Below are 27,960 nucleotides of genomic sequence, written 5' to 3' on the forward strand. Positions count from 1 at the left end.
AGGATGAAATTTAATAGGGATAAATGCCAACTTCTACATTTAGGAAATAGAAACCAAATGCAGTTACAAGATGGGGGATACTTGGCTCAGCAATACTACAAACGAGAAGGATCTTGGGATTGTTGTAGATCACAAGCTGAATATGAGCCAACAGTGTGATATGGCTGCAAGAAAGGCCAATGCTATTTTGGGCTGCATTAATAGAAGTATAGCTTCCAAATCACGTGAGGTACTGGTTCCTCTCTATTCGGCCCTGGTTAGGCCTCATCTAGAGTATTGCGTCCAGTTTTGGGCTCCACAATTCAAGAAGGACGCAGACAAGCTGGAGCGTGTTCAGAGGAGGGCAACCAGGATGATCAGGGGTCTGGAAACAAAGCCCTATGAAGAGAGACTGAAAGAACTGGGCATGTTTAGCCTGGAGAAGAGAAAATTGAGGGGAGACATGATAGCACTCTTCAAATACTTCAAAGGTTGTCACACAGAGTAGGGCCAGGATCTCTTCTCGATCCTCCCAGAGTGCAGGACACGGAATAACGGGCTCAAGTTAAAGGAAGCCAGATTCCGGCTGGACATCAGGAAAAACTTCCTGACTGTTAGAGCAGTGCGACAATGGAACCAGTTACCCAGGGAGGTTGTGGGCTCTCCCACACTAGAGGCATTCAAGAGGCAGCTGGACTACCATCTGTCAGGGATGCTTTAGGGTGGATTCCTGCATTGAGCAGGGGGTTGGACTCGATGGCCTTGTAGGCCCCTTCCAACTCTGCTATTCTATGATTCTATGATTCTCCCAGCTGTGGTAGCCATACTGACTCTCCCCAGCTATTGAAAATCAAGCTTGCCCTTACGTACAACTCCTCATTCTTGGTTCTGTTTCTCAGTCACACTGCAGAGTGACAGAATGTTAGGAATGGGCTTTTATATCCATGGATGCTTTATGGTTTTCCAGCCCAGGAAATGATCCTTTCAGCATTTCTTCTGGGCATAGTCCTTCAGCCTAATGGAAGAGCTGGTTCTGATACAATTGCTGGGAAAGTTCTTAGATGAATACAGGTTGAGTTTGGTGCCCTCCTTGAAATACTAGGAAAGGCTAAAGAGGTCAGAGCTTTAGGCTTAGGAGAAAAATGTTTGCTGGGTTGGGTCATAACAGAGGTCTATCAAAAGAAGGAAGGCGTGGAGAGAATCAACCAATAATAATAAGGGATACCCAGTGATGTTGATTTATGGTAGTTGAAGTTGATTTATATAAAAAGTACATTTCAGTTCATTTTTGATCAGAATTGCCACAGTTCACACCTTCTGGAACCAAATGTGGACCTGCACACAATCTAAGGTCGAAGTCTGTAGATTTCTGAGCTTGTGATGCAATTTACAGAACAAAATGTTAATTATGGGATAAAAATGTATATATTAAAAAAATGTCCCATTGATGTGCACATTTGGAAAAATGTATCTGAAAATATGCACATATTTTTGTCCAAAAAACAACTTCCCCACAAAATTCACAATTTCATGCTGATGCAAGTCAGAATGAGCTTCAAGGTGGAGCTCAGAGTATCTTTATGAGCTCAGGGTTTGCTGATTCGTACATCCCTAATATTTAGCGAAGATAAAATAAAGTATTTCTTCATGAAGCGCTCAGTTGAAATATGGAATTCACCATGAGAAGATTGCTACTGGCTTAGATGGCTCTTAAAAAATTAAAAGCAAAAAATAAAAATAAAAATAGATGCATTCATAGAGGATGGGTCTTTTGATGGCTTCATGCCATGAGAGTGAAGTATAACCTCTGTGTACAGAGGCAGTATACCTCCAAATGTGCTGGGAACAAAGAGCAGATTCTCTTGAGTTCAGACACTGCATATTAGAATTTGGTACTAGTTCAATTTGAATGATTACTTGGCTGTTCTCGCTATATCTGCCCCTTTATTAAGCCTTCAGTCCTGGCTTTGGTGATGTGGGTATTTGTAAGAGCTCTTTTCCTGTGTATAAGGAGCAGTGCTTTGGCCTCCCACTATTGAAGTTGCCTGGGAATGGGGGAAAGGAAAGGGCCAAGGAGCCATGAGAGGACAGCTTGAACAGGAAGTGGGGAAAGGAAAGCCACAACCCTTTTGGGCTGAATCGTGGGCCCCATCTGTTTGGTGTAAAGTCCTAGAGATCATTCTTGGGCAAAGCGCCTTTCACTGTATAGGCAGCTTGCCTGAATAAGAACCAATGCTTTGGCACCCAATAAAAGGCTTATTTATTCAATAGCATAAGCATTCTGCTTGGCACTGCTACCTAGGCCCTTTCTACACCTAAGGGTTATCCCTGGAAAATGGAGGGACTGTCCCTGCCTGCTCCCAGGATCCCCTGTGTGTCACTTGCATGCACAGGGACGATCCGGGGGGGGGGGGGAAGGCGGATGTAGAAAGGGCTCTAGAGTTTGTGCAAAATCAGTGGAATGGCTTGCAGTTCTAGTAAATTATAGCCAGACAGAAATTGTCTGGGGCATTTCTTAAAAAAGGAGTTGGCAAATGAGCCATCATTTCTTGTTGTCTATAATATGTGTAGGGGAATCCTGTTGCATGCATGCACAGATAAAGATAGCAGCCGCGCTGCACATTCTCTGGGATTTCATGGCAGTGCAGCGAAATAGAATTGTGACATTGGGCACAGAATTCCTGAGAATCTTCACTTGCATTGTTTCTTTCCAGTCTTTAGAGCTGCAAATATGTGCTTGAAATATGTGCAGGTAGTCATGTCTGCTGTAATCTCAGAAGCCCTAGGGGTGGCTGAATAAGGTTTCTAATGGGTAATGGTTTCTTTGCCTCGCCCTATGACTAGCAAAACTGAAATAAATTATGGGAGATGTGTATTTTCCTGGCATAGAATGTGGTAATGTAATGACCCTCTGTATAAAACATGAGAAAGGGAACATCCCGTTTAGATCTACCAAGAAATTTCGATGGGCTTTAATTCACCTCTTCCTATTAGGTACTGTACAAAGTATGTCTTACACACTTGTGCCCTGGAGATTAGTATTATTTGAGGAGAAGGAATTTTGTCTGGAGGAGTTATTATGTAAGAAGAAATTAGCTTGTGGAAAGATTTCTGGCACTGTTTCAGTGCATAAACTCTCTCTTTTTAATATGTGTGCTGGTCAGGCTGGCCGGTATCTATGCAGACCTTGTATATTCAGGATCCTGCAATGCAAGCTAACTTTAAAATTGCGTTCCTTGGACTAGATGAGATTTTCATTCATCTGTGCATAGAAGAAATCACTACCTTTAAGTGTAATGAATGCTGTAGACTCCATGTGGTGAATGTAATGTAGTGCTCCAGATGTCTCAGGTGCTGATGGTGAAATTAAATAGTTTATAGTGTCTTACAGTCAGGGTTGCGTGTGTTTTGCAGTTCTAGTTAAGGCACAGAGTAGTATAAAATGCACACTCTGTTTCTGGAGAACCTTGAATAATTTGGGACGTGTTTTTTTTTTTAAAGAAGGCAACTATCTAACCTTTTTGGCTATTAAGAGATGCTTGAAAAGGGTCCAGGCAATGTCTGGCAACCACTCAGAAGGCAGAGGAGCAGCTAAATAAGATTCCCAGCATATCAGTGCCCTGTAGAAGAGTGCACTGTAGAAGTAACATCTTCAGCTATGCAACTTGTCTTGAGGTTATTTGTCTAATGGTGGTTGCAAAATTCAGGTTTACTAAGTGCAGAATTTTAGTTTATTACTAGTGAATGGACCCAGCTTTGAATGGGTTGAATAGCCCTTAGTTTGAAACAGCTAAGCCTGCAAGCAAAGTTACACAGCTGTTAGAGTTGGAGACATTGTACCTGCCCCATCTGAGTGAAGCTATGTCTGATCCCAGTCATGGTGCACCCCTATAGGCCCCTGGGGGAGGGGGTCTGTCCACTTCACTCACCTGAAGGGTCTGCTCCACAGCAGTGGGGAGGGGGGCGTATAACTGTCCATCAGCCTAGTAATCTCTTTGGACTTCAAGTGGCATGGACTGCAAAACTAGGCCCTGGTTAGGGATGTCTGTTTCTAGTGGTTGAAGATGTTACCACAGCCTCCAACCACATACAAACGTTTATAGCTAATAACCCAGAGGTCACAACCTGATGGTTCCCTTAGTATGCATGCCAAATTTCGGGTGTATGGATTTCATGGTCTTGGACTTATGGTGTGGATGGCTGACAGATTCACATCCTCTATTAATATTATAGAAGTCTGGTGTATGCAGAATCTTCCTTTTATGGAGTTGCATAAGAAAATAAATCCGCATGGGCAATGGAAGTTGTGTTTGACTAGGCAGTTCCTACTCTCTTTCATCTCAGCCTTGGTCCTAAAACCCCTATAAAAGGGGGTGATTCACACATGCATATATATCATTTGCTATCTTACCACCTGCTTATGACCTGATGAGTCTCACCTGAGCATGTAAGCTCTCTCCTGAGTCCAGTATTTGTTGGGATTACCAGAAAGCTTCATCTGTGGCACGTTTGATTTGTGGGAACTGTTTCACTTATGCAGTTTCATCACAACATTGCAGGTGTTACATGATGAAATGCCTGTGTGAACTAACTCCCAAGACTTGATCTGCCAGCTAAAACTCAACATCAGTTGGATTTGACTTAACTTTGAATCAGGCTCTTAGGTTGGGTATTGCATTGGGACGTCACATGGATCTTCAGCAGCTACTGTCGCATCGTCTGACACATGTTTTGAAGGACTGGAGAACGTTGACGTGTGGCTGAGGTGTGAGCTATCAGCACTTTCACTAAGTTGCTATTGCAAATAAATGGCTTCGGCCCCAATCTAGGTCTGCTCTGCTTCATTTACATGGAAAGAAATGGCAGATTTAAAGAGCCAAAGGCAAGCAGAGGGTGCTGAACTAGGGTGACCATATGAAAAGGAGGACAGGGCTCCTGTATCTCTAAAAGTTGTATTGAAAAGGGGATTTTAGCAGGTGTCATTTGCATTTATGGAGAACCTGGTGAAATCCCCTCTTCATCACACTAGTTAAAGCTGCAGGAGCTATACTAGAGTGACCAGATTTAAAAGAGGGCAGGGCACCTGCAGCTTTAACCACTGTGATGAAGAGGAAATTTCACCAGGTTCTCTCTATATAAAAATGACACCTGCTGAAATTCCCTTTTCAATACAACTATTAAAGACACAGGAGCCCTGTCCTCCTTTTCATATGGTCACCTTATGCTGAACCCTTCCCCCACCAGGGGCGTTTCTCTCCACAGCCCTTTCCTCCAGACATTTGTCTCTAAATAAATATCGTTTCTGGTATTGGAGGTCAGGTGGGAGAAGTATGCCTGGGGGGGGGGGAATGGATTTTGGGGGGGGCGGCAAGACTGGGGTGGGTGTGGAGATTCAGGATCCCCTGCTAACACACCTCTTTGGCTCTTTAAATAGCATCCCCTCACCCCTGTCAGTGAGGCAGATCCATCTTTAAAGCCACAGGTTTACTGCCATCATTGGGCCCGATCGAGGGTGGGAAAAACAATAAGGAGTCTTGTGGCACCTTAAAAGACTACACATTTATTCTGGCAAACGCTTTCGTGGACACTGTCCACTTCATCAGATGAATCCATTGCATCTGATAAAGAGGACAGTGTCTACAAAAGCTGATGCCAGAATAAATTCGTTAGCCTTGAAGGTGTCAGCAGAACTCTTTGTTCTAGAGTAACACACAGCTGCTCTGCTGGAAAAAGTGGGGTGGGGAATGTGGGGGGCAGAACTAAATGCTGTAAGAAATGTGGAACTGCTCTCATTGCATATCTCTTCTCTCCCCCTTCCTCATAACTTCTGGTTTCACATATTGCTCCATCCCTGCCTCAATGCATTGGTGGGGCAATGCGTAGCTTGACGACATCAAACTGTGCATTGTGCCAAACTAGAGTTTATGATGAAGAGACCGAGAGCTGCAGATATGCTCCATCGTAACATTTCGTCCTCTTCTAAAGTCTAAAACCTTTGGAAGGAAAGTGACTACTTGAAGCCTTATCAAGTTTGGTAGTTTCTCGCTTGCTCCTTCAAATAAATAAAATACCGATGTCTTGGAAAGCAGGGAAGGAGCTAATCAAGCGTGTGAATGGCACAACTGGAACTGCAAACTGTCTTTGGGCGGCTCCTCAGGCTACTGCTAGAAACACAAGCATACCATTGCAACATGAATAATAAGGAAAGAATGTGGCATGAAGACAAATACTTCTTCAGGGGATCCTATCTTTGTTTCTCATCTGAGGCATGGCATATGCTCTAAAGATGGAGGAGTACTGATGTTAGTAGTTCTCGCTGGGCACCAGATATCGAAGTCTGTGTTTGGAAATACCGTCGTGGGTGTTTTGACAACTCGTTATCTGCTTTCCTTCTGCCAAACATACTTGATATGTGAGGTCAGGTGCACCTCATGCGTAGCTGCAGGTGTCATCGAGTAAGATTATAGAAGTATCAAGAATTGCTGTGTTAAATTAGGCCCAGCCGTCAGTATTCTAGAGTTTCCTGGGACCTTCTTCTCACCATTTTCTTATGGGGAAGACCAGGGCCGTAGCTAGACCTAAGGTTTATCCTAGGATTGTCCTGGGGTCAAACCTGTTCATCTAAGTGCCACACAGGGCATCCAGCGCTCAGGCAGGGACGAACCCGGGATGATCCTGGGATAAACCTTAGGTCTAGCTATGGCCCAGCTGAGTCCATCACCACTAACCTTTGTTGCATCAACAGCAGGGTATTATCTGTTCTAGAACAAACTCCCAGTTTCTGCAAGGCAAGGGTGATACCCAACCGACGTTTCTGATGTTGCATCTGAGCAGGCTGTGTGCCCTACATTACGCTCTGCAACTGAATTAGGCCTTTTGAAAGGCCTGATTTTTTTTTATAATAGTTTTTATTCTTTTCAATACTTAAACATACATCAATAAAATAACAAAAAAAACCAACATAATACATAAATGTTGAGTAAACTTAGTAGCATATTTTCTAATTTAATATGTTGACATAATCATACTTAACATAAAAGTGCACCCCCACCCACCCCGGGATCTATTCCTGTTTCCAAAATCTCATTGTTTCTTCTGGAGGTGGTTTCCCACTCCCCTTAGATAAAATAAATTCTAGGAACTGTTTCCATATTCCCTCAAAATCATTTGTTTTTGTTATTCCTCTTCTCACTTTTATATTACATGTTAATTTATCATTAATAGCAATGTCCCATATCTCTTTATACCAATCTTCTATATGGTAATCCCCTTGAACCTTCCAGTTCCTAGATATCATTAACCTTGCTGCCATCAGCAAATTCGTTATCAATTCTTTTATCTCTTTATTACAGTTTAATTCTCCGTATAATGATAACAATGCCACTATAGGTGTCTCTTCAATCTCCATTCCTACAATTTCTTTTATCTCATTAAACACCATTTTTGAAAGGCCTAATTTTAATAGGAAAGAGGTTCAACTAAAACAATGTCTGGAGTAGTGGTGGTGTAGTCAAAAACCTAGAAAATCTCCTCAGTCCAAATGGTTACGTTTCTTCCATGAACTCCCTGAATCATTGCAAGAGATTCTGGAGTGCATTTCAAGGATCCAGTCATCCTAGAAGCAGCCCATGACATAGCAGGCACCCCTTTGGTTTTTGCAGCTCGAGGCAGGTACTTGGTTCATTTTGTATGGTGATGCTAGTCCTGATTAGAAACAGAAATGGCAGCTGCCTAGCAATCCTATCAGTACATTGCTGGTTCTGTGGATTGGTTCTTTTTTCTGGGCCCTGAAGAGTTGAATGAGTTGGGGCCTTTCTCATGCTAGTTCTGTCGCACAGCAGGACGGTTTTGTAAGCCTGTTTCTCTGCTGTACCAGCTCCAATCTGCAGGAGGGGGCTCACATGACTGCATGCCCCTCCATAGGGGAATATGTGTGTGGAACTGCAGGTTTGGCTAGATCCTTCTCTGTCACTTCAACCCTCACCTGCAGACTGGACCCAGGTTTACTATATCATTTGCTGGGTTTGTGAGAAGTAGGCTTTACTTGTTTCATGCTGTATTCTAGATGGGCAAAAAGCCACAAAGCAGTGTGGCCTTGAAGAGCTTTAGGGGTAGCAGAATAAAGGCCACATCACATAGTTTACCAAAGGCTCAGAGTGGTTGTCTGTATTGATTTTATTTGATTCTTACAACAATTGTGTGAGGCAGGTCAGTCTGAGGGAAAGTGATTTGCCCAAGGCCATCCAGTGAATTCCATGGCTATGCAGGGTTTTGCAGTTTGGATCTCCCATGTCGAAACCAACACTCAATCATTTGCACCGTACATCTGCCCAAACTAAACAAAACTTTTGTTCACATGTTCTAGGCGTTTTGTGACTGCAGCAATGGTGGAAGTTTCTTCCTCTTTCTTCTTTCTTCCTCTCTTTCAGCTGAAGTGCTACCATAAAAAATACCGATCTGCCACCCGGGATATCATTTTCCGCCTGCAGTTCCACACAGGCGCGATTCAAGGATATGGTCTGGTGTTTGGCAAAGAGGATTTGGATAATGCAAACAAAGGCAAGTTTCCTTTTGAGTTTGGAGATAGCAGAGGAGGAGGAAAGTGCACAGGGACAGTCTAGGAATGGCTAGCTTCTGTACTCTTGGGGTCGTGTGTGTGTGTGTGTGTGTGTGCGCGCACGCGCCTCCCAGTCATTTTATTGTGACTTGCCCAGGAGAACGTCCTGGTGGATTCTGCCATAGGGAAATGGCAGTAGCTCAGAGCACATGCTTTGCCATTCAGGTTTAATCCCCTGAATTGACAGGTAGGGTTGGGGGAGACTCCTGCCTGAAACCATGGAGAGTTTCTGCCAGTCAGTGTACAGCAGGGGTCTCCAACCTTCTGGGGCCTGTGGGCACATTCGAATTTTTGTAATGGGCCATGTAATGAAATATTTAGGGGATCTGGATAATTAAAAATGGCTGCAATGGGGTGCGGGCAATCACAACATCTAGCTCTGCAAGAAAACACCCATTTCATAGAAAGACAAACTGGTGATGCTAGGAGACAAACGCGCTGCTTTGAATCCCCAGTTTACTGCTCCAACAAAACACCAATTTCACAGAAAGGTAAACCAATTCCCCCCAAATCAACTCTAAATAAATTCTAAAAATAATTCTCCTAAATTATTATTTTTTCCAATATAGAAACATCACCCTCCAAAAAACTTTCCCCCCATAAACATAAAACAGCTACATCCCACGCCACCAGCACACATACAGAGAGCTTTTATTCATCACACAAATTTATTTATTTTATTTATTTATTACATTTTTATACTGCCCAATAGCTGAAGCTCTCTGGGCAGTTCACAAAAATTAAAACCATGAAGAGCATAAAATAACACACATCCCTCACATCCATCCCAAGGTCAATCCCCTGTGGCTCCACCTCATGCTGGATTTTCTAACCCTTTGCTGCCCTTGCTCTCTCCCCCCCCCCATTTACCTCCCCCGCACCCCAGTCACTTCCCACTTCTCTCTGCAATCCCCAAACTTACCTCAAGTAGTTTTTCCCCATTTAATCTTTCAGTTTTGGCTGCCTAGCTGGAAAGCAGCAGAACTCATGTTTAAGGAAAAGAAAGAGGGCTGAACTCTAGAGTTCTGCTGCTTTCAGCCATCAAAGGTTTTTTAAAATGCTAACTTTTTTCCAACCCACTTTTTTTTTTTTTTTAAAATACGGAGGGGCTGGAGGCCTTGGCAGGCACCAAAAGGAGCGTCCAGGGCATTGTGGTGTCCACGGGCACCAGATTGCCAACCCAAGGTGTAGACACTGTTGAATTCTGCAACCAAGCTTTTGACTTTTGAACTCTTCAGTCCTTTGGGTAGGATAATAAGGATTTTTTATGAGGTTACAGCTAGAATGGTAGTTTCAAAGGAGATCAAGTGCTGCATTCATGCCACCATGCCACCTTGATTTCTGTATACACTCCTAATATTTTCTGCGGGGTAAGCTTTTCAAAACAATTTGTACTGTCTTTCCCTTGCAGATGACCGTTTTCCTGACTATGGGAAGGTTGAGCTGGTGTTTTCAGGATCCCCAGAAAAAATCCAAGGTGAGCATTCCTCATAAATAACCCACCTTACAGCCCAATCCCCCTTTTGCTTACATGGTGGGTTTTTTCACATGCAGAGAGCTTTTGATGTGTGGAAGAATTTAAACTTGGAAACCTCCCACCTCTCCGAAGTGGTACCGTCTGCTGGGCAACATACGCTCTGCTTTTCTTTGGAATCAGATCTTATTCTTGTTAAATAAATGAGCTGAAATTCAGAAAAAAACGATTTGCCAAAGCAACCTCAGCGAGCCCCTCTTGTTTTAATCTTTCAGGATGTGAACACCTGCAAAATGACCATGGAGTGATAGTGGACTACAACACCTCAGATCCGTTGATTCGCTGGGATTCATATGAAAACATGAGTCCTGAGGGGGAAGGTGAGTGCTGGTGGGAGAGGAAGGCCACCTTTGTTTCATGAGAAGCACGGCTATGATTTATACTAAACGAGAACAGGCAAAGTGCAAATTCAAAAGTTCTTTCTCAGTATGGATTGTTTCCCAGTTGTTTCCCAGTATGGATTGCAGACCGCTTGTTAGAAGTTGTTGCACAGTTATGGCACAAGTGTTTTAGGGTGCTTTGAGATCAGGTTTTATGGCACCATTACCTGGCTGATTCATGGAATCAGACCATGTTGTCTTCCTGTCATAACCCTTTCGTTGTTTCCCACTGCTTTTTCAATCTTCTTTCTTACTGTGGAAAATCCATTAAGTAAACAGAGATGGAAAAGTTGCACAATGCCTTTGTGTCATTTCAGGCCGAGGGTCCTGCTGAGGCTGCCTAAGTTGGTGGTGAGGGCTTCACTTCACTCACCACTGCTGTAGTTTGGGTTGCAGGGTTCTACTATGGGTCAGATCTTGAGTAGGGATCTGAGTGGGTCATGTTTCAGAGGGGAACCAGATGGACATAGATCAGGACCATGGATAGCTCCCAAGAGATGCTGGGGCTGGAAGCCAGGCAGGATTGTCTGTATGTTTCTCCAACAAGGATCAGAGCAAGACTGAGTTTGGCCGCCAGTATGCCTCCATACTTACTGAGGCCTTGCCTTTTAAAAACGCCTGGTCTGTTTTAAAAATCTCAGGCTGCATCAATAGGAGCCAGTGTGGTGTAGTGGTTAGAGTGTTGGACTTGGAGTTGGGAGATCCGAGGTCTAGTCCCCATTCGGCCATGGAAACCCACTGGGTGACTTTGGGCCAGTCACAGACTCTCAGCCCAACCTACAGCACAGGGTTGGTGTGAGGGTAAAATGGAGAGGAGGAGGATTCTGTACGCTGCCTTGGGATCCTTGGAGGAAAAAAGGTGGGATATAAGTGCAATAATAAATAAATAAATGAAGTGGGCATTGCCAGGTTATGCTTGTTTCCTTATGGCCTGAGTCCTCAAGAATTTGAGGTCATTAATGTGGACTCCTCTGGAGGTGGGACCCTCAAGATGTCTTTTCGTGACCCAATCCTTTCCTTGAACCATTAACTTTGGAGCCTTTTCTCCTGAGGGCAATGGATCAGGATCCTCTGAGGATGAGGATTTGGAGTCTTCTGGACCTCTCCGTTGGGAAGCACCCTTAATTTCCTTTCAGTCACCCTTACCAACTTGGTATGCCTTTCCAGCCATGCTTGTTTTGAGGAGGAAGGAGAAAGCCCTGTTCTTGCATATATTACACCATATATGACGTTTGTTTTCATGACACCTGAACCAAATCAGCGTCACCGAATTATAATTCCCAGGCTTCTTTTGGGGAGGCCATGGCATTTACACTGCTATACCCTTGTAATGCAGATGTGTTAGTAGTTCGTGTCACTGTGTTTCAGATACTCAAGGCCGACATATTATGTACTACAGTTGAAATGTGTAGGCAGCGACAGGCTTAGCACATAGTTGTATCCTGAAAGGAAATATGTTGTTCAGAATTTTATGTTCCTTTTCTCTTAGGACTGCGCAGAGGGAGGTGCAACTGAGTCAGGCTGCCCTGCTTCTATACAAAACAAGGCCCCGCTGCTGCCCTGCCTCATGTCATGTGTATATGCTTAGCCTCTGCCCCATCATATTGTTCACCAGAGCAGTACACATGCATGGACTGATGCAGGGCAAAGTGACGGGGGCCCCAGCCTAATAAAATTACTAATGTATCTCATAGCTTAACTTTATTATTATTATTTTATTATTATTTATTACATTTATATACCGCCCCATAGCCAGAGCTCTCTGGGCAGTTTACAAGATTAAAACGCTGGACATTAAAAATCGATATACAAAATTTAAAACCACAAAAGCATAAAACAAGAACAGGACAATATAAATTATAAAAAAACAACTTTAGACAGGCCTAAATATAGATCTGGGTTCAATTAAAAAACTCAGTATATGCTGTTAAATGCCTGGGGAAAAAGAAAAGTCTTGACCTGGCTCCGAAAAGATAACAATGTTGGTGCCAGGCAGGCCTTGTTGCAGAGGTCGTTCCACAATTGCGGGGGCACCACTGAAAAGGCCCTCTCCCTTGTTGCCATCCTCCGAGCTTCCCTCGGAGTAGGCAACAGGAGAAAGGCCTTAAATGTTGAACATAGTGTACAAGTAGATTCATGTTGGGAAGGCATTCCCTCAGGTATTGTGGTCCCAAGCTACGTAATGCTTTATAGGTGAAAACCAGCACCTTGAATCGGGCTTGGAAGCATACAGGCAGCCAATGCAAGCAGGCCAGAGTCTTATATGTTCGAACCTCTTGGTCCTTGTTATTAATCTGGCTGCTGCATTTTGCACAAGCTGCAGCTTCTGAACTGTCTTCAAAGGCAGCCCCACATAGAGTGCATTGCAGTAATCTAACTTGGAGGTTACTAGAGCGTAGACAACTGAAGCCAGGTTATTCCTGTCCAGATAGGGGTGAAGCTGGGCCACCAACCTAAGTTGGTAGAAGGCACTCCCTGCCACCGAGGCCACCTGAGCCTCAAGTGACAGAGATGGTTCTAGGAAAAACCCCAAGCTACAAACCTGCTCTTTCAGGGGGAGTGCAGCCCCATCCAGAACAGGTTGAACACCCTCCATCCGGTTAGCAGAACCACCCACGTATGTGTTCTAATAAATTTTGCCAATATTTTGTAGTCTGCAATTCCAATTTGTGTTACCTTTGCTACAATGCCATAATCACTCAGAGCTTCCTGGATACACTTTTTTCCTTTAATGTTTTGATTGTACTGGGAGGCAGAATAGAAACCTAGTGTAACAGCTCAAGCCTGCATTGGGTCCTGAACCTGGACCCACATGGAACTACAGATAACAAGAAAAGAGAAGCAAAAAAAAAAAAGGCGCCTCTTGAACTGTGATAGGCCTTTGCAGGACATGTGATAGAGCTTTACCTCTATAAATATTTTCAGGTCAGATTTGCTGAGGGTCATCGTTCCACTATCACAATTGGGTTAGTGCCCACCATTCTGTGAAATGTGGGTGGGGAAACATACACTGTAACAACACAACATGGGGTGAGTTGAACTAAATATTGCAGAGTGGATTTAATACATGGCTACTATTTTTATAGCTTTTCATTAAGAGGTAGATCTCAGAGAGAATTGCTGAATTAGGAAGAGAATCTGCTTAAATAATGCATATTCATAGTTACCAATCAATTAGGCAACACTTTTGAGTATTTCATTACTTTAGGCAGCAAGGTTTGCCTGATTCAGAGCTTAGCCAAAGGTGATATCATTTTCATGAATTAACATTTTTCATGCATACAAAGCATAACAAATGAATACCTTGGCTGGAAGAATAAACTATAGAGACAGATGGCTAAAAGTCCCTTTCATTATTATCCCTTCATTTTTGCAAGGACATGGTATTTCTCGGCCCCAGGGATAGAATCAGTGTGTACACCATCAACATGGGTTGACTATATTCATTTATCAGTTAGGAGATTCTGTGCCAGAGATAATAATGTTGAATTAATCACCCTTGTGATCAATATCAGTTCGATAACTGGTTTTACAGGCGAATCCTTAGAGTTGCATCCAGGCTGGATGTCTGCTTGTGCAATGGGACTTCCCCGTCGCCTCCTCCCCATTGCAGCTTCAGCTTCCTAAACTGTCCCAAGCCTCTCCTAAGGGTCCAGGGACACTTAGGAAGGCCTGGGGATGGAGCGCGGAGAAGGCACCAGGAGATGGAAATAGTTGTGGGAAGGGGGGAATTGGGTGGGTGGGTGGCCACCGTGTGTGAGTGGAAGGGCCTTTCAACTTATGTAGGACGCCTTTTGGATGTATACAGTCTAAGACAATATGTGTAGTTGAATTGACTGGACTGTTTGCATATCTTGCTGCATATTTTATACTTTGTAAACTTTTCCGTTTTCTTAAACCATCGAGTAGCTTTTTATCAGCCTAATCCTACAGCAGGGATAGGCAGAAGATTGATCTCCAGATATTTTGGACTTCAACTCCCAGAAGCCTCTGCCAGCGTGGCTAATGGTTAGAAATGCTGGGAGGTGAAGTCCAAAACACCTGGAGATCTACTCTGCTACAAAAAGGATGGAAGCTCTACATGAGTACGTCACAATACTGCATGCAGGGCTTGTATGTACTCTGCAATGGAAATTAATATAAATGTATCTGAATTCTGTGGTAAACACATTCTGTGCCAAGTATTTTGCAATCTATGTGTTGTATCTAAAGTTAATCGTATTTAGTGTAGACCCACTGAAATGAATGGGACTTAAGTTAGACTAGCATGAGATACAACTCTATATAAATTAGGCAAATCTGCATATTCCCTCTTACATTTTTGTGCATTTTAAAAACTTTTTTTGCATACTTTGTTTTGCTTCTGTTATTTGTGGGGAAGGGGGCAAGGAGGCACGTAAAGAACTGAGTCCTGACCCCTAGATTTCATACCTTCAGAAATATACTAATTTCTTTAAAAATTAAGATTGGGATTATTTGGAAAATGAAGCTGAATATCACATTCTGTGCTCTATTTTTTTTTTTATCTACCCTTGCATGAAATTGTGCCATACCCGTAATCCTGATTAAATATTCTTTAACAGTGCTTGAAAATGTAGCAGCAGAAAGAAGTAGGTGTAGGCAAAAGGATGTTTGCACTTAAAAAGAGAGGTCCATTGTAACATAAGGAGTGGAAAACTAGTATAACAGGCACTGGTGGATAAGAAAACATCTGGCACAGCTGAAAATGTGAAGGCAGAGCGTACTGATAACCAAACCTTTAGAAACTCTGTCCTGTTCTCACTAGAACCTTTTAGCAGCGTATCCAGGTGAGCAACAACTGACGTTCAGCAATTCAAGATTATTTCTTTTCTTTGTCCTGGGATATTTTTCATCTGATTTTCCCCCTCCCTTTTTTTTTTAAATTTCGTTTAACTAAAACGAAATCACTGTTGAATGGGGAGGTGCCCTCTTGCATAGTTAAATACTTGTTTTCCCAGAGGGCTGCTTCAGTATTACAAAACTCTAGGTTTGAGACCAAGTTGCTTTGGCTCTGGTGCCTTGGAAGGAATGCAAATGCTTACCAACAAAAAAGGCCAGGTCAGTGCCGTTTCTGGTAAGTGAAGCTGAAGTATATGTTGGGAGAGACCAAATGAACTTGTGGTTTTGATTCTTGCATGATATGCTGAGGCTTTCCTTCCTTTCCTTTTTGCTTTTTTGAAGGCTGATGCGTGAGAGGGGAGGGGGAGATTTGGCATACAAAACAGAGAAGTCTATTTTTAAATCCAAACTACTACGGGCTGCTACATTTTCCCCTCCATTACTACTTGGCAACCAAAGCAAAAACATTGAATTACGGGATTTCACGATGTCAGCTTGGAGGTGTGTGTGTGTGTGTGTGCGTGTGCGCGCGTGCCTACTATATATTTGATCAGTTGTACTATGGTTTTACTTTTTAAATGTATCTCTTAATAAGCCTTCGTGTGTTGCTGTTTGTTCTATCGCCCGCCTCCCCCCAATAATAACATGAAGCAAGAAATCAAAGGGATGTTGTTTTAACCTTCATTACAGTTGGATGGATATAGATAAGATGAAAACTGTCTTACATCCACAAGCACGCTTGTGGTAAGTCTTACTTCCTCTCCCTGATCCTCTTCCTTTGAAACACCACTGAGGTATGTTACTATAGAAATACAAGGCTTTAAATACTTGTTTAGGGACTGTAAACACTGTACAGGTTTAGGCTGGTGGATTTCTGGTCTATGGTTGTCTGCGTAGTGGATACAAGTTGCTCTAGATTCTGGTAGGTTTGCGTGTGAACTTGATTTCCCGCCATGCAAGCACACAGGCATACACACATTAAAAAGTTAAAGATCCCTTTCAGAATTTATGCCATTGGACTTTCCCCACAAGACCTGGGTTTTGGAGCAGATCCTGAAATTTTGCGATTTTTTCTTCTTCAAAACTTGCCCAAATTTGAAGGCAAAAGTTCAAAATGGGGATTTCAATAAAAAATTTGTATGTGGATTTATTTTCACTGGTTTCAAGGGCCCTGGCTCATTGGCGTGGTTTTGATTGTTTTGATCTTGACAGCTGTCGAACATGAACTCTCATGAGCCAGCCAGCTTGTGATTCAACAGTAGCACCTTTGAAATAAAATTCTGTGAAACTTTGAGAAACGCAGATAACATGTTGGGTTGAGTTATGAATGGTTATGAACTGCATACTTCCTTTGGAGTATGTAACAGCAGCAGAGAAAACTTTAAAGCTAGCCTGCGTGTTTCATGAACTTGTGTTATAGGAGCTAGGGAAATGTTTGGACTACAACTCCCAGAGTTCCTGACCATTGGCCATACTGGCTGGGGCTGATGGGAGGGCACCAGCTTAGGGAAGCCTAGGCTAGAAAGACATCAAATGTTTGCCTATTTTGTTTTTGAGTTGGAAGTTTTCTAGAGAGGGAATATTTTTGGGAGGAGAACACCCCTTAAATTGTGACTTCAGGGGAGTTTTAATTGAAAGGCAGACTGCAAATATTTGAAATAAATAAATAAATATTAGATATGCCAGTGCTTGCCTCCATTTCTTTCTCTATCCACTGCTGTTTTGGAGCCCATTTGTTTCTATTTAAGGCTGTAATCCTATACAAACTTATCTGGGAGTGGGTTGTATCCAATTTTAGTCCAACTTTAAGTTCCGTGTGTTTCAATGGGTTTTTCCAAGAAGGACTAGCATTAGATACAACCCAGTAAATCCCATTGAACTAAGTAAGCATTAGTTTTGGGTAGATATGCATAGGGCTGTACTGTCAGGCTTCCTAATGTAGTTGAATATTGTGGGATGATACAGCCAGTTACAGTTGGCTACATGATGTTACTGAGGGCAAATAGCACTAATTTAAAGTGAGGGCAGTGCTTCCTGGATTGCTCATGTGGGTGATCCTAGCCAATCAGGGATTGCAATGTGAATGTTATGACATCATTGCATGCAAATAAGTTTAGTCATTGGGACAACATTTCTTGAATAGGCTAGACTGTTCATTCCCTTTTGTAGAAACCCTTTAAAAATTGCCCCCAAAGTGTTGTGCCTTTTGACACGCAATACCACATTGGTGAAAAACCTTCCCTCTCTTTCCAGCTTAGAGATCTAACAAGAAATTCTACAGATGTCTCTACTGCTGTTGCAGTGGTGCCAATCACAAGGTGTCCGTCTTCCTCTATGCTGGCAACTTCCTGCACCAGCACACATCTCCATGCACGCAGGTTGTGGAAGGTTACTACAGGAGAAAGCTGTAGTAACTTCTATGATAGCCTGTGAGGCAGTAAGACTGAACCACAACTAAGGGGATCACATGATGCGTGCAGCTAGGAAACAAGCACATCAAATCAGCACTGGCCTTGGTATTGGGACAGATCTATTTGCGATGCTGGTGCTTTTTGTGTCTGTCTCTAACACACGGGCCAAAGGACCCACTAAAGGGGATATACGGGCATTCTTCGGGATCTTCCATGAAATATTCTCTGTGGTTAAGGGCCCCCAGCCTTCACTATCTCTTCGAGCCATATCAGATGTCTCAAAGAGAGGGTGAAAGAAGCAGCCCAAGGGACCCACGCGTTCTTTCCCCCAAGTCTCCAGGGGAGCTGCAGGTTTGGGAGATCTCTCTCTACATTGGGTGGTACCAGAGCTCTCTGCTTCAACAGGAGACGATGCTATGGATTGCTGCTTCTCTTGTCGCATCTTTTGAATGTTTGATGTGGTCCTCTTTGAAAGAGGTGTAAAAAACCTTAGGCCCTTCCTCACCTTCCCTGTTAATACTTGCATCACCACATACTTATAGCCATGCCCTCTTTGCCTCAAGAGTGACTGGAATGTATTAATAATCCTCTGGAGCCCCATTTAAACCTGTTTAGTATAATGGGCCTAAGTATGTGTGTGCCATGCCAAGGCCTCTTAATAGAATGTGACTCCACCAGCACAAGCGACTGGCACATTTATCTTTGAGAAGGTCTTATCATTCTCAGTGTCGCTTGCTTCCAAATACACTTAGGATACACTTAGATCTAAACCTGCACAGGATCAGACTGTCAGATTTCAATGCCTTTAGCTGTAGGGAGAGAAGAAAAGCACCCATTGATATTCAGCTTTTGATTGATGGCCTTGTGGTGCTCATGAAGGAACAACTTATTTTAGAGATAGCAGCAGCATTCTTTTCAAAGCCTTTGTGAGTAATTGAGACTAGTGTGCTAGATCCAAATCTTCTCATTTGGGATCAGTATGTTTATGGGGTTTGCCTGGGTTCAGGGGTCCACAGTAACCCCTTTTTTAAAAAAAAAATAATTATTGTGAATGTTAACAAAACAACAAAAAATAAATCATGAAAAACAAAAACATAACATACATAGGAACGACATCATTTTTTCATCAGATATACCATTCATAGAAAAAAAGGCATAGGTTTCAAGAAAAGCAGACCAAATAACCATGTACTTACCCACTCGCAAGTGGGGCCTATATAACACCCATTCAAATGTTGATAGCATTGTTAAGTCCTCAGTCCATTGCATTATGGGAGGTGAGCATTTAACCCTCCAACAAGATACTATAAGTCTTTTAGCTGTCATGAGGGCTCTGAAAATCCATTTTCGTTGACCATGTGCTAACTTCCAAGAAGCCGGTAGGTAGTTTAAGAGGACATGCACATCGTTCCATATTAAAGGTTGTTTCAGTACAAAGTTTATCCTTACTATAACATCCTCCCAAAAAGCGGGCAACTACTGGACATTGCCAAAACATATGAATTAAAGAGGCATTTGGTGCATTACACCTCCAACAAGTATGCAGGTTAGATGGTGACCTGCAGCAACCCACAGCGCTAGCTAGGTTAACACTCTTAAAGTATTAAGGAATAAAGGCCGGTAATAGCCAATATGATTTTCCTGTGGTGCTCTAAGGTCTTGATTGGTCACTCATAAATACTGGGGATGTGCATCAGATTCAGGCAAAGCCTGAAGCCCAAGCAGAATTGGGTTCCGTTGGACAATTTCTGGTGTTTCCTGAGGCAAAGTGGTCTTCGCTCTGACGCCAGCAGAACCTAAGCTGAGCCAGAACAAGGCTTAGTTACCATTTCATGCTCAGAGACGCAAACATTCTGTTTCCTCTCCAAATAGTTCTGGTTTTGTTTCTCCAGAACGCTACTAGTTCCTGATGTCTATGTACGACCTCCAATATCAGAAACAGTAACCCTATGTATACCAGTTGCTGAGGAACATGGGTGGGTGGGTACTGTTGCATTTGTGCCCTGGTTGTCGGTTCCTGGTCGACAGCTGGTCGGCCACTGTGTGAACAAAGTGCTGGATTAGATGGGGTCTGATTCAGCATGGCTCTTCTTATGTTCTTACAGTATGTAACGCAGATGGGATGGGGGAAGGAGTGCAGCTGAGAGACTGACAGGTCCATCCTCTAATCCTAGGGCGCATTTTACCAATCACTGTGCTTGTGGGGAGGGCAAGGATGGGACCGTGACATGGCCATTCTTCCAATGTCGCCAGGCTTCACTTTGAAAAAAGCCTTAAACTGGTTTTCCATCATCATAACTTCCTACACCTGTCCTTTTGAAACTTTGCAGATTTCTTGCCTGGGAGTGGGGACACGTTCCACATGTTCTGCTGTACCTCTCCTTCTGAAATGTTGCGGGATTCTTACTTAGGACCACATGTCTGTCATTTTCAGACGTATAGTCTGCAAAGGATAAACATGTCCTCGTTGAGGTACCCCCAAAATCTCGAGACTGCTCTTGAATGAAAACCCTTGAATCTGTTTATCTGAAACTTGGCAGGCTTTATCCCCTCACAAGGACACACATCAAAATATAAAGGCACATAGCACAAAAACTCATGGATGTATTTACTGACATTTGGCAGGCATACTCTCTTCCTAAAGGTACTCCTAAAATATCATGAGGTTCTGGAAAAGAGAAAATGGTTATGGCTGGGTTTTGGTGGGTTTTTTTTAAATTTCTCATCATAGTCAGTGGGGAGGATGAAGCCTCAGATTTCTGAAACTCAGCTCAGGTTTGGTGTTGAAGTCAACGTGGATAGCCTCCAGGTCAGTCCAAGCAGAATTGAGCCATTTTCCAAAGTGCCGAATTGGGGTCTGACTCAAATCGGGGGGTTGGTTGACAGCTCTAATAAGAATGATAGACTGATCAGCTAGCTAGCAGGTTGTTTCTGAGGTGTCAATTCCTATACCTTCTTACATGCTTCACATACTTCTTACCTTTACCTTTTCTTCTCTCCATACTGATTCTCTAGCCATGATTTGGCAATTTGGGACCTCCATGCTCTTGGAATTGCTTCCTTGCCTTTCACCCAAATTCCTTTCTTCTGGTTTTGTCATGACCCTTTTGAATATTTTGCCTCCTGATCCTGATTCGCCTTAAATCCTACAAACGTGTCCCCTTCTCAATGAGCTGTGACTGGCTGAAACTATCAAATAAGGCTACTAGTACTTTTCCTGTCAATTCTGAAAGGATGAGGATGAGCCACATTTTGTTATAGGACAGCATATAAATATCATAAATAAATGAAATAAATCTAAATAAAGAAAAAGGTGCCCTGAGAGGTGTCGCCTACACCTGTCATCCTGTTCTCTACCCAGAAGGGCAAAGGATCATGGAAGGAGCAGTGATAGTGGTGATAGAACTGTTATCTTACCCTGGTAACATTCCCTTCCTTGAAATGGGTTCTTTTCAAGAATTTGAAGATTCCCAAGCACTAGAGCAGCCTTGCCCAACCTGGTGCCCTCCAGATGTTCTGGACTTCAACTCCCATCATCCCCAGCCAGCATGGCCAATGGTCAGGAATGCTGGGAGTTGTCTTCAAACATCTAGAGGGCACCAGGTTGGAGAGGGATGCTCTAGAGCTTTGCATTCTGGATTTTACAGTGCAGGCATCAAGGTTTTGTACCTTGTCATGAATACCCTTTTGTGGTGATCATGGCCAAGCAGTCCTCACCTTTTCTCCCACATACAGGATCAGTAGTTCCTTGTTGGCAGCATAGCTAATTTGTCAGTGATGTGTTAGGGATCCGAGAATGACCTCAAATGGTTGATCGTCGAATTCAGGATGAAGGCTTGTGGAAGAGGGGAGAAGGAGCAGTGGGGTTCCCTGGGTAGCTGCCGCTGGCCAATACAAACCTGAGGGTGACTAAGACTGAAGAAATCTCGTGCAGCCTGCTGCACAGAGGATACATTACAGTGTGAGCTGAGTGAAGACGTGGGTGTTCAGAACAAATATTTGCTTGAAGGATTTGGGGCAATCTTCATAGAAAGCTCTTGTTTATGTCATTCATTGAGGCAAGAATCAAGGCTGAGCTCACAGTGGACTCTGCATCCGTTGAGTAAAATGTAAAGGTGGAGCGGTGGGGAGAGGGGGAGAAGGGAAGGACAGCCTCTGTGAGAGACCTGGTTTGTAGCCTGAGTTACCTTCTTAAGTAGAGCTGCTTCACTCTTCCTTAGCTGTGAGGGTTCAAATTTCATTGAACCTGATTGCACCCTCTGACTCCTCCCTTATGTTTACATTTTCCCTGGCTTTTTCTAACTGAACCCAAAGTTTCATGCTTCTCCAGCGAGCGCCCGACTTACCTTCAGCAGCGAGTGCAGCAAGTATGGAGAAGTAGCTAAATTTGTTGCTGGGTCTTCTCCTTTTGTGTGTTGTATTTGCTGGAAGAATGCTAAGCCGATTTTAAAACGAGCCAATGGTTTTGCCGCTTTGCAAAGTTGTGGGACTTCTGTATTATTGCTTTGTTAAGGTAAGAGACTATTTTCTTTAGTTTAGTGTGTGTGTGTGTGTGTGTGTGTGTGTGTGATGCCATGTGTGCTTTGTGAAGAATGGGAGTTTGTGTTTAGCAAAGAAAGCAAAGACGCACACAACAAAAGACTAAACCTTGTAAGGAATGCAGTTCCCGACTTGTACAGCTTTGCCTGAAGGTAGAGATTTATTTGTTAGGGTTTCGTATGTAGTAGCTGGAGGGTGGGGGAGAGGTGGATGGGACACTCAATATCTTAGACTCTCTTCCTACGTTAAATGGGATAGCTGCTGATACAGGTTATGAGAATTAGACTTGTTAGGCGTTCCCCCCTCCCCCCTCTCTTTGGAAAAACTGGGTCAGAACTGTCATTGCTGGGCCCTACAATGCCTGGGTTTGCCTAGCTGGCTTGGCTTTTTGAATGTGCTTTCTCAAGTACTGAATGGCTGGAAAGGAGATAGCTGTGGGACAGGTCAGCAAAGCTGAGAGGCAGAAGTGTGCATGCACCCCCTCTCTCTCCCTCTCTCTTGAGCCTAGATTCAGCTGCATGGATTTCATGAGAGGAAGCGTGAGAAGACGTGTCTTGCAATGGAGTTGAATTGGTATGTCTTCCTTCTGCTTCCCCCTTCGTTTTGGCTGTGCCTTTGTTTATGAGATTTGCTTTACTATGCATTAGGCAGCAGACATAAAAACGCGCATGCAGCCGCCACACTGAAAGCCTATTTGTGTGTGATCCCCATCATCTGACGTTTTGCCAGGCCATTCAAGGAGCCAAAGGGACTTCCCCACCCCCTTCTGCTGGGAAATTGAGCCTAAGAGAAACAGGGTGTAGAAATAGGGCTCAATTCCCAGCACCACTTTCAAGAGTTTAGCATTGCGATCTACCTTTGGGGTTAGGGGAGAGTAGTGGTGGGTTTTTTTTGGTTTTTTGGACAGCTGTGTTAGTGTCCCGTTTTTATAGACCACTATTTCCTTGGAAAAAATGAGAGCAAGGTTGAGCTTTGGAGTAAAATGAGGTATTTCAGCTGTCGAGAATGCCAGTATATTTGCTAAGGTGATCACAGAGTGAAACCTAGTCTCTCTCTCTCTCTCTGTCTCTCTCCCTCTCCCCTGTTCGACTTTTTTCCAGAAAAAGAAACGTATTTTCCTTTTGCTCAGTGCCTGCACATATTTAGTTTTATAGCTTTTGATTTCTGGCCAAGCTGGGATTGGCTTCTGGAGCTTTTAAAGATGTGGCCGGGTGATGCAAATGGCACAGACCAAAGCCTGAAGTATCTTCATAACACAGACTTTCCAAGAGTGAGACTTGAGGAAAAGCATAAGTGGCCAAGCATTAGGCAGGCAAAACACCAAACTTATTTGCTTTCCTAAAATCCAACCATTCATATTTTTTTATTCTACTTCTAAAGAGTGGTGCTATTTGCACTTTTGGGATACTGCTGAACTTTGTGTAGATAGAGGTCCTTCAGTATACAGTCATGTTAAAAGGGGGCATGGATTCCTGAGTAATCATGTAAGCTCCTTATGGCTCAATATAAATAATTTGAATGACTGAAGTTGAGTGGAATTCTTCATATAAAAGGTCAGGTGAAGAGATTATTGCCTGCTCTGTATATCCGCAAATATTTTTGCTTATATAATACAGGGAGTATTATATAACATTGGTTTTCGAGCTTTGGAAGTATGATTTGTAGTCATGAGTATTGGATAGGGATGTGGCAGAGTTCTGCCCCAACTGAAATCCGCACCCAAATTTTAAATTGGGGAAATAAACTTTCAGAACCGGGAGATCCAGGTTCTGGAAAGAGCACATGGTTTCATTGTGGAATCCAGCAGATGGAAATTGATGTTGGGAAGCCTTTGCTTGTAGGAATAGGACATGCCGGGGGAATATTGTGCTGTAAAAGATTCCTACTGCAGGCTCAGATCTCCATCGTGTGAAGTGGCTACTTGCCAGTGTTGCTGCTGCCAGAGCAATTAGGGGCTGGTGTTTGGGACAGGAATCTTTGAAAGCAGCACCGTCTCTGGTCATAACATAGCCATGAGCAAGGGTTTGCCATCAGAGCAAGTAAAGCAGCCCTGGTTTCTCATTAAAAATAATAATAACCCATGTGTTACACAAGATGAAGAATCTGCCGTTGAGTCAATTACACACACTCCACTTACCCCACCACACAAGGTTGTGTAGAATGAAATAAACCTTCCTGCCTTCTGTGTGTTGCTCCTTGGAGCAGAATGCAAATGTAATCCATGTATATTACCTCTGGTAGGTTCTGCCATGCAGGCCATTATACTAGCATAAATCTGTTTCTCTTTCAGGCACCACAAGGGATGTATGAAAATTTCGATTCTGTTCACAAATCACGTGAGCAGGCCCCCTTCACAATTCCAAACACGAGAAGGGGAGTTGTTTTTTGTTTTTGCTTTTGTTTTTTTAGAAATGTCCGCCAAGTCCCAGATTTGCAATCACATTGGAAAAATGTGTTTAAAATGTGTGCTTCAAAATTAGCTTTTTAATAAATAAATAAATAAATAAATAAATAAATAAATACACACACATTGTCATACTTCAGTCAAAGGGGGCAAAGCGTGTGCTTTGAAAAATATGCAAAGAAATGTGTACTTCTCCCTATGAAAACGTGCACATTCCCCATTCAGATGAGCCAAAAACAGGTCGAAAATGAGAACAGAAGTGAGTCGAAATAGGTTTTGAAGTGGTTTTTGGAGAATTTAGGCGAGCTCAAAGATTGCTCATTTCTCCGTCCCTAGGCACCACAGTGCTCTCTGTTCTTTTGCCTGTAGCTCTATATCTCGGCCCATAGAAACTCGTGGCTTACTCTACTTTCCCCTTTGACAGCTTTGTCCACTTTTTGTGCTTTTATGGCATGCTTGTGCTTGATGCAGCCTCTGGCCCTCAAGCTAAATCCCTTCTCAAAAGTCACTCAGTGGATACAGTCTTTCCATCGCTTCACCTTTTCTATAATGTCTACTACCACTTAACCCTTCCATGTCCCCATCAGCTCTTCATTCCGTTCTTGAACTTCATTTTCACTGCATTATTTGGGTACAACTGCACACAAGTTGCAGTTGGGGGGTTTGGATAGGGTTAGCAATGCTAGAGGTGATGGTAGGCCTTTCCCTCATTAAGCTTTCCTGTTTAAAATTGCCCTGTACTCGTAAGTTTTCCCAAGTGGGGGCAACTAGGAACTTTGAGGCAGGATCAGTTTTCATCAGGAAACCAGCTCGAGGGAAAGGGTTAACTCCCCCTCCCACTTCCCACAGGGCTACAGTAAGTTGACTTGGAAGCCAACTAAAAGGCAATGTTTGACCAAAAGAAAATAATTACCTTACAGCTGACATTTTGTTTCGCCCCCCCCCTTTTAAATGGAAAATCCTTGTTCCGTTTAAGCAGTACAATATTTACATGTAGCTATGGTTACTGTAGTAAACAAATTCACGAGGCAGTTTTTCCGCCCTTTGATCAGGAAACGTAATCATGGGTTTGAGTAGCATCAATAGATAGCAATTCTAAAAGCTCTGGCTTAGCATCCAGCAATGAAGTCCGCTATTTTGGAAACGGCTGTGGGAAGGACCAATGCGGGCTCATTCATTTGTTTTACCGACAAGTTGGGCTTCTCACACACACAAAAAAAGCGGATACAGTCTTTAGCATAAGCTTCTGGAGCACGTTGTGTAACACGGAGCCTTGACAAAGGTAGCTATTTGTTCTAACCTGGATGCTGGTGTAGTGGCCTTTTTTCTCTTTCCCTTGATATTCAAACTCAGAGCTTGCCTCTTCTATGAAGCTTTTAGCTTAATCCTGTCCTCTCTCCCCTGATGCCCTCCCGTCTTCCCTCCAGCAATAGATATGCGCTCTGGGAATTATGGGAGTTGTAGTCCAACACAGCTGGAGGGCAGAAAATTGGGGAAGGCTGGCTGAATCCATTAGGGACGAATGAAGTATAAAGTCAGATGTGTCTTTGAATTTCCTGTATATAGGGTGTTTTATTTTTTTCAGCGCAAATAGCTGCTGCTGATTGGGTGGGGCAGTAGGATCAGGACCACAGCAAGAAAGAGAGGGTGTCTATCTCTCCCCACCCCCCTGGCCTGATGAAAATCCCACCACCCATCCATCCTGTCATTTGCATTGGGAGAAAAGCTTCAATGCAAATAGCAATGGTGGGAGGAATAAGGATTTTGGTGCTTATAGGTGGGGGAATTAACTTCCCCTCTCCTCACCCACTGCAGTCCTGATCCTGTAGTGGCTCTTTGTACTTACCAAAAAGTATTCATATTGATTTTTTTATTACATTTAGATACCGCCCCACAGCCGAAGCTCTCTGGGCGGTTTACAACAATTAAAAATGGTAAACATTAAAAGTATACAAAATTTTAAAACCATCAAAAACATAAAAAAAAAACAGTATAAAAACAACAGTATTCATTTAAAAACAACAATTCTGGCGTCCATTAAAAACAAACTTAACGTTGTTAAATGCTGTTAAAATGCCTGGGAGAAGAGAAAAGTCTTGACCTGGCGCTGAAAAGATAACAATGTTGGTGCCAGGCGAGCCTCATCGGGGAGATCAGTCCACAGTCGGGGGGCAACCACCGAAAAGGCCCTCTCCCTTGTTGCCATCCTCCGAGCTTCCCTCGGAGTAGGCACCCGGAGGAGGACCTTAGATGTTGAGCGCAGTGTATGGGTAGGTTCATGTCGGGAGAGGCGTTCCATCAGGTGTTGCGGTCCTAAGCCATGTAGGGCTTTATAGGTTAAAACCAGCACCTTGAATTGGGCTATGAAATGGAAACTGAAGAATTTATTCCCCTCACTCCCAAAACTTTCTTGATCAGGGCTCTGACATTTTCAAGAAACTGTTTTGGGCTGTTCCACCTCTGTGCATATGAGAGTATGAGAGGCTTTCTCATCTAAAAATGTCTCAATCCGCCTAACGTCGGGGAGCTAAGCTCGTTTTTACCCACTGTATTATGGAAAGATTGAGTTAGTTCTCAAACTTGATGTACTTAGTTCCTCATGAGCAAAGCAGAGTCAAAACGGTTGCTTAGCAAACATGTCTCTTCAGGAATTCCTGATTAATTTAAAATTTTGGTTCAATGAGCCATGTATCCTGCTGAAACAAAATCATATTCTTTAACAGGAGGGGGGGAAACATATCTGGCTGTGTTTTCTATAATATGTATGTCACATAAATGCAATAGGATGCAATCCAGCTGAGGTTAAGTATTTGAAACCTCGTTATTTCAATGGAAGAACTGATTGCTTACATCTCTCTCATTGAAATGAATGCAGTCTTAAAGTGCTTAACTTCAACCGTGCTGCACACAATAGTGTTTAAACAAATGGCATCCATGTAGAGTGAGTCAATGGATTCTTATGAATACATATGGAACTAATTAATTTGAAGGGGTAGCCAGAATTTGATGTTTTCTCTCCCCTCAAGTGCTCCCCCCTCCCCATAAGCTTATACGTTAAAATTGATTTGTGATTGTCTTAGAGCTGTTCTCTGTGGGCCACTAAAATGGCATTCCAGCTGAGATAACCATGAATTAAATACCTCTCTCTACGTTGCTGTGCATATTCATAATCAGGAAATAAGAAGTACAGTACAACGTTCTGAAATATTGCAGAAAATCTGTCCATCTCCACTGCC

At 43.1% G+C, this 27,960-nt stretch overlaps 1 protein-coding gene across 6 annotated transcripts in view; it reads left to right on the forward strand.

Annotated features, from left to right (window-relative positions):
- TNS3 (tensin 3) overlaps nt 1-27,960 on the forward strand; it is a 315,310-nt gene that overhangs the window by 206,505 nt on the left and 80,845 nt on the right. For all 6 annotated transcript variants that reach the window (XM_063130602.1, XM_063130576.1, XM_063130593.1 and 3 more), the window contains 3 exons: nt 8,409-8,538; nt 10,008-10,073; nt 10,346-10,450. In XM_063130602.1, the coding sequence (XP_062986672.1) occupies nt 8,409-8,538; nt 10,008-10,073; nt 10,346-10,450 (301 nt within the window). The remainder of the gene's footprint in view (nt 1-8,408; nt 8,539-10,007; nt 10,074-10,345; nt 10,451-27,960) is intronic.

This window comes from Elgaria multicarinata, chromosome 1 (assembly GCF_023053635.1).
Source record: "Elgaria multicarinata webbii isolate HBS135686 ecotype San Diego chromosome 1, rElgMul1.1.pri, whole genome shotgun sequence".
In the NCBI taxonomy this organism is placed as follows: domain Eukaryota; kingdom Metazoa; phylum Chordata; class Lepidosauria; order Squamata; family Anguidae; genus Elgaria; species Elgaria multicarinata.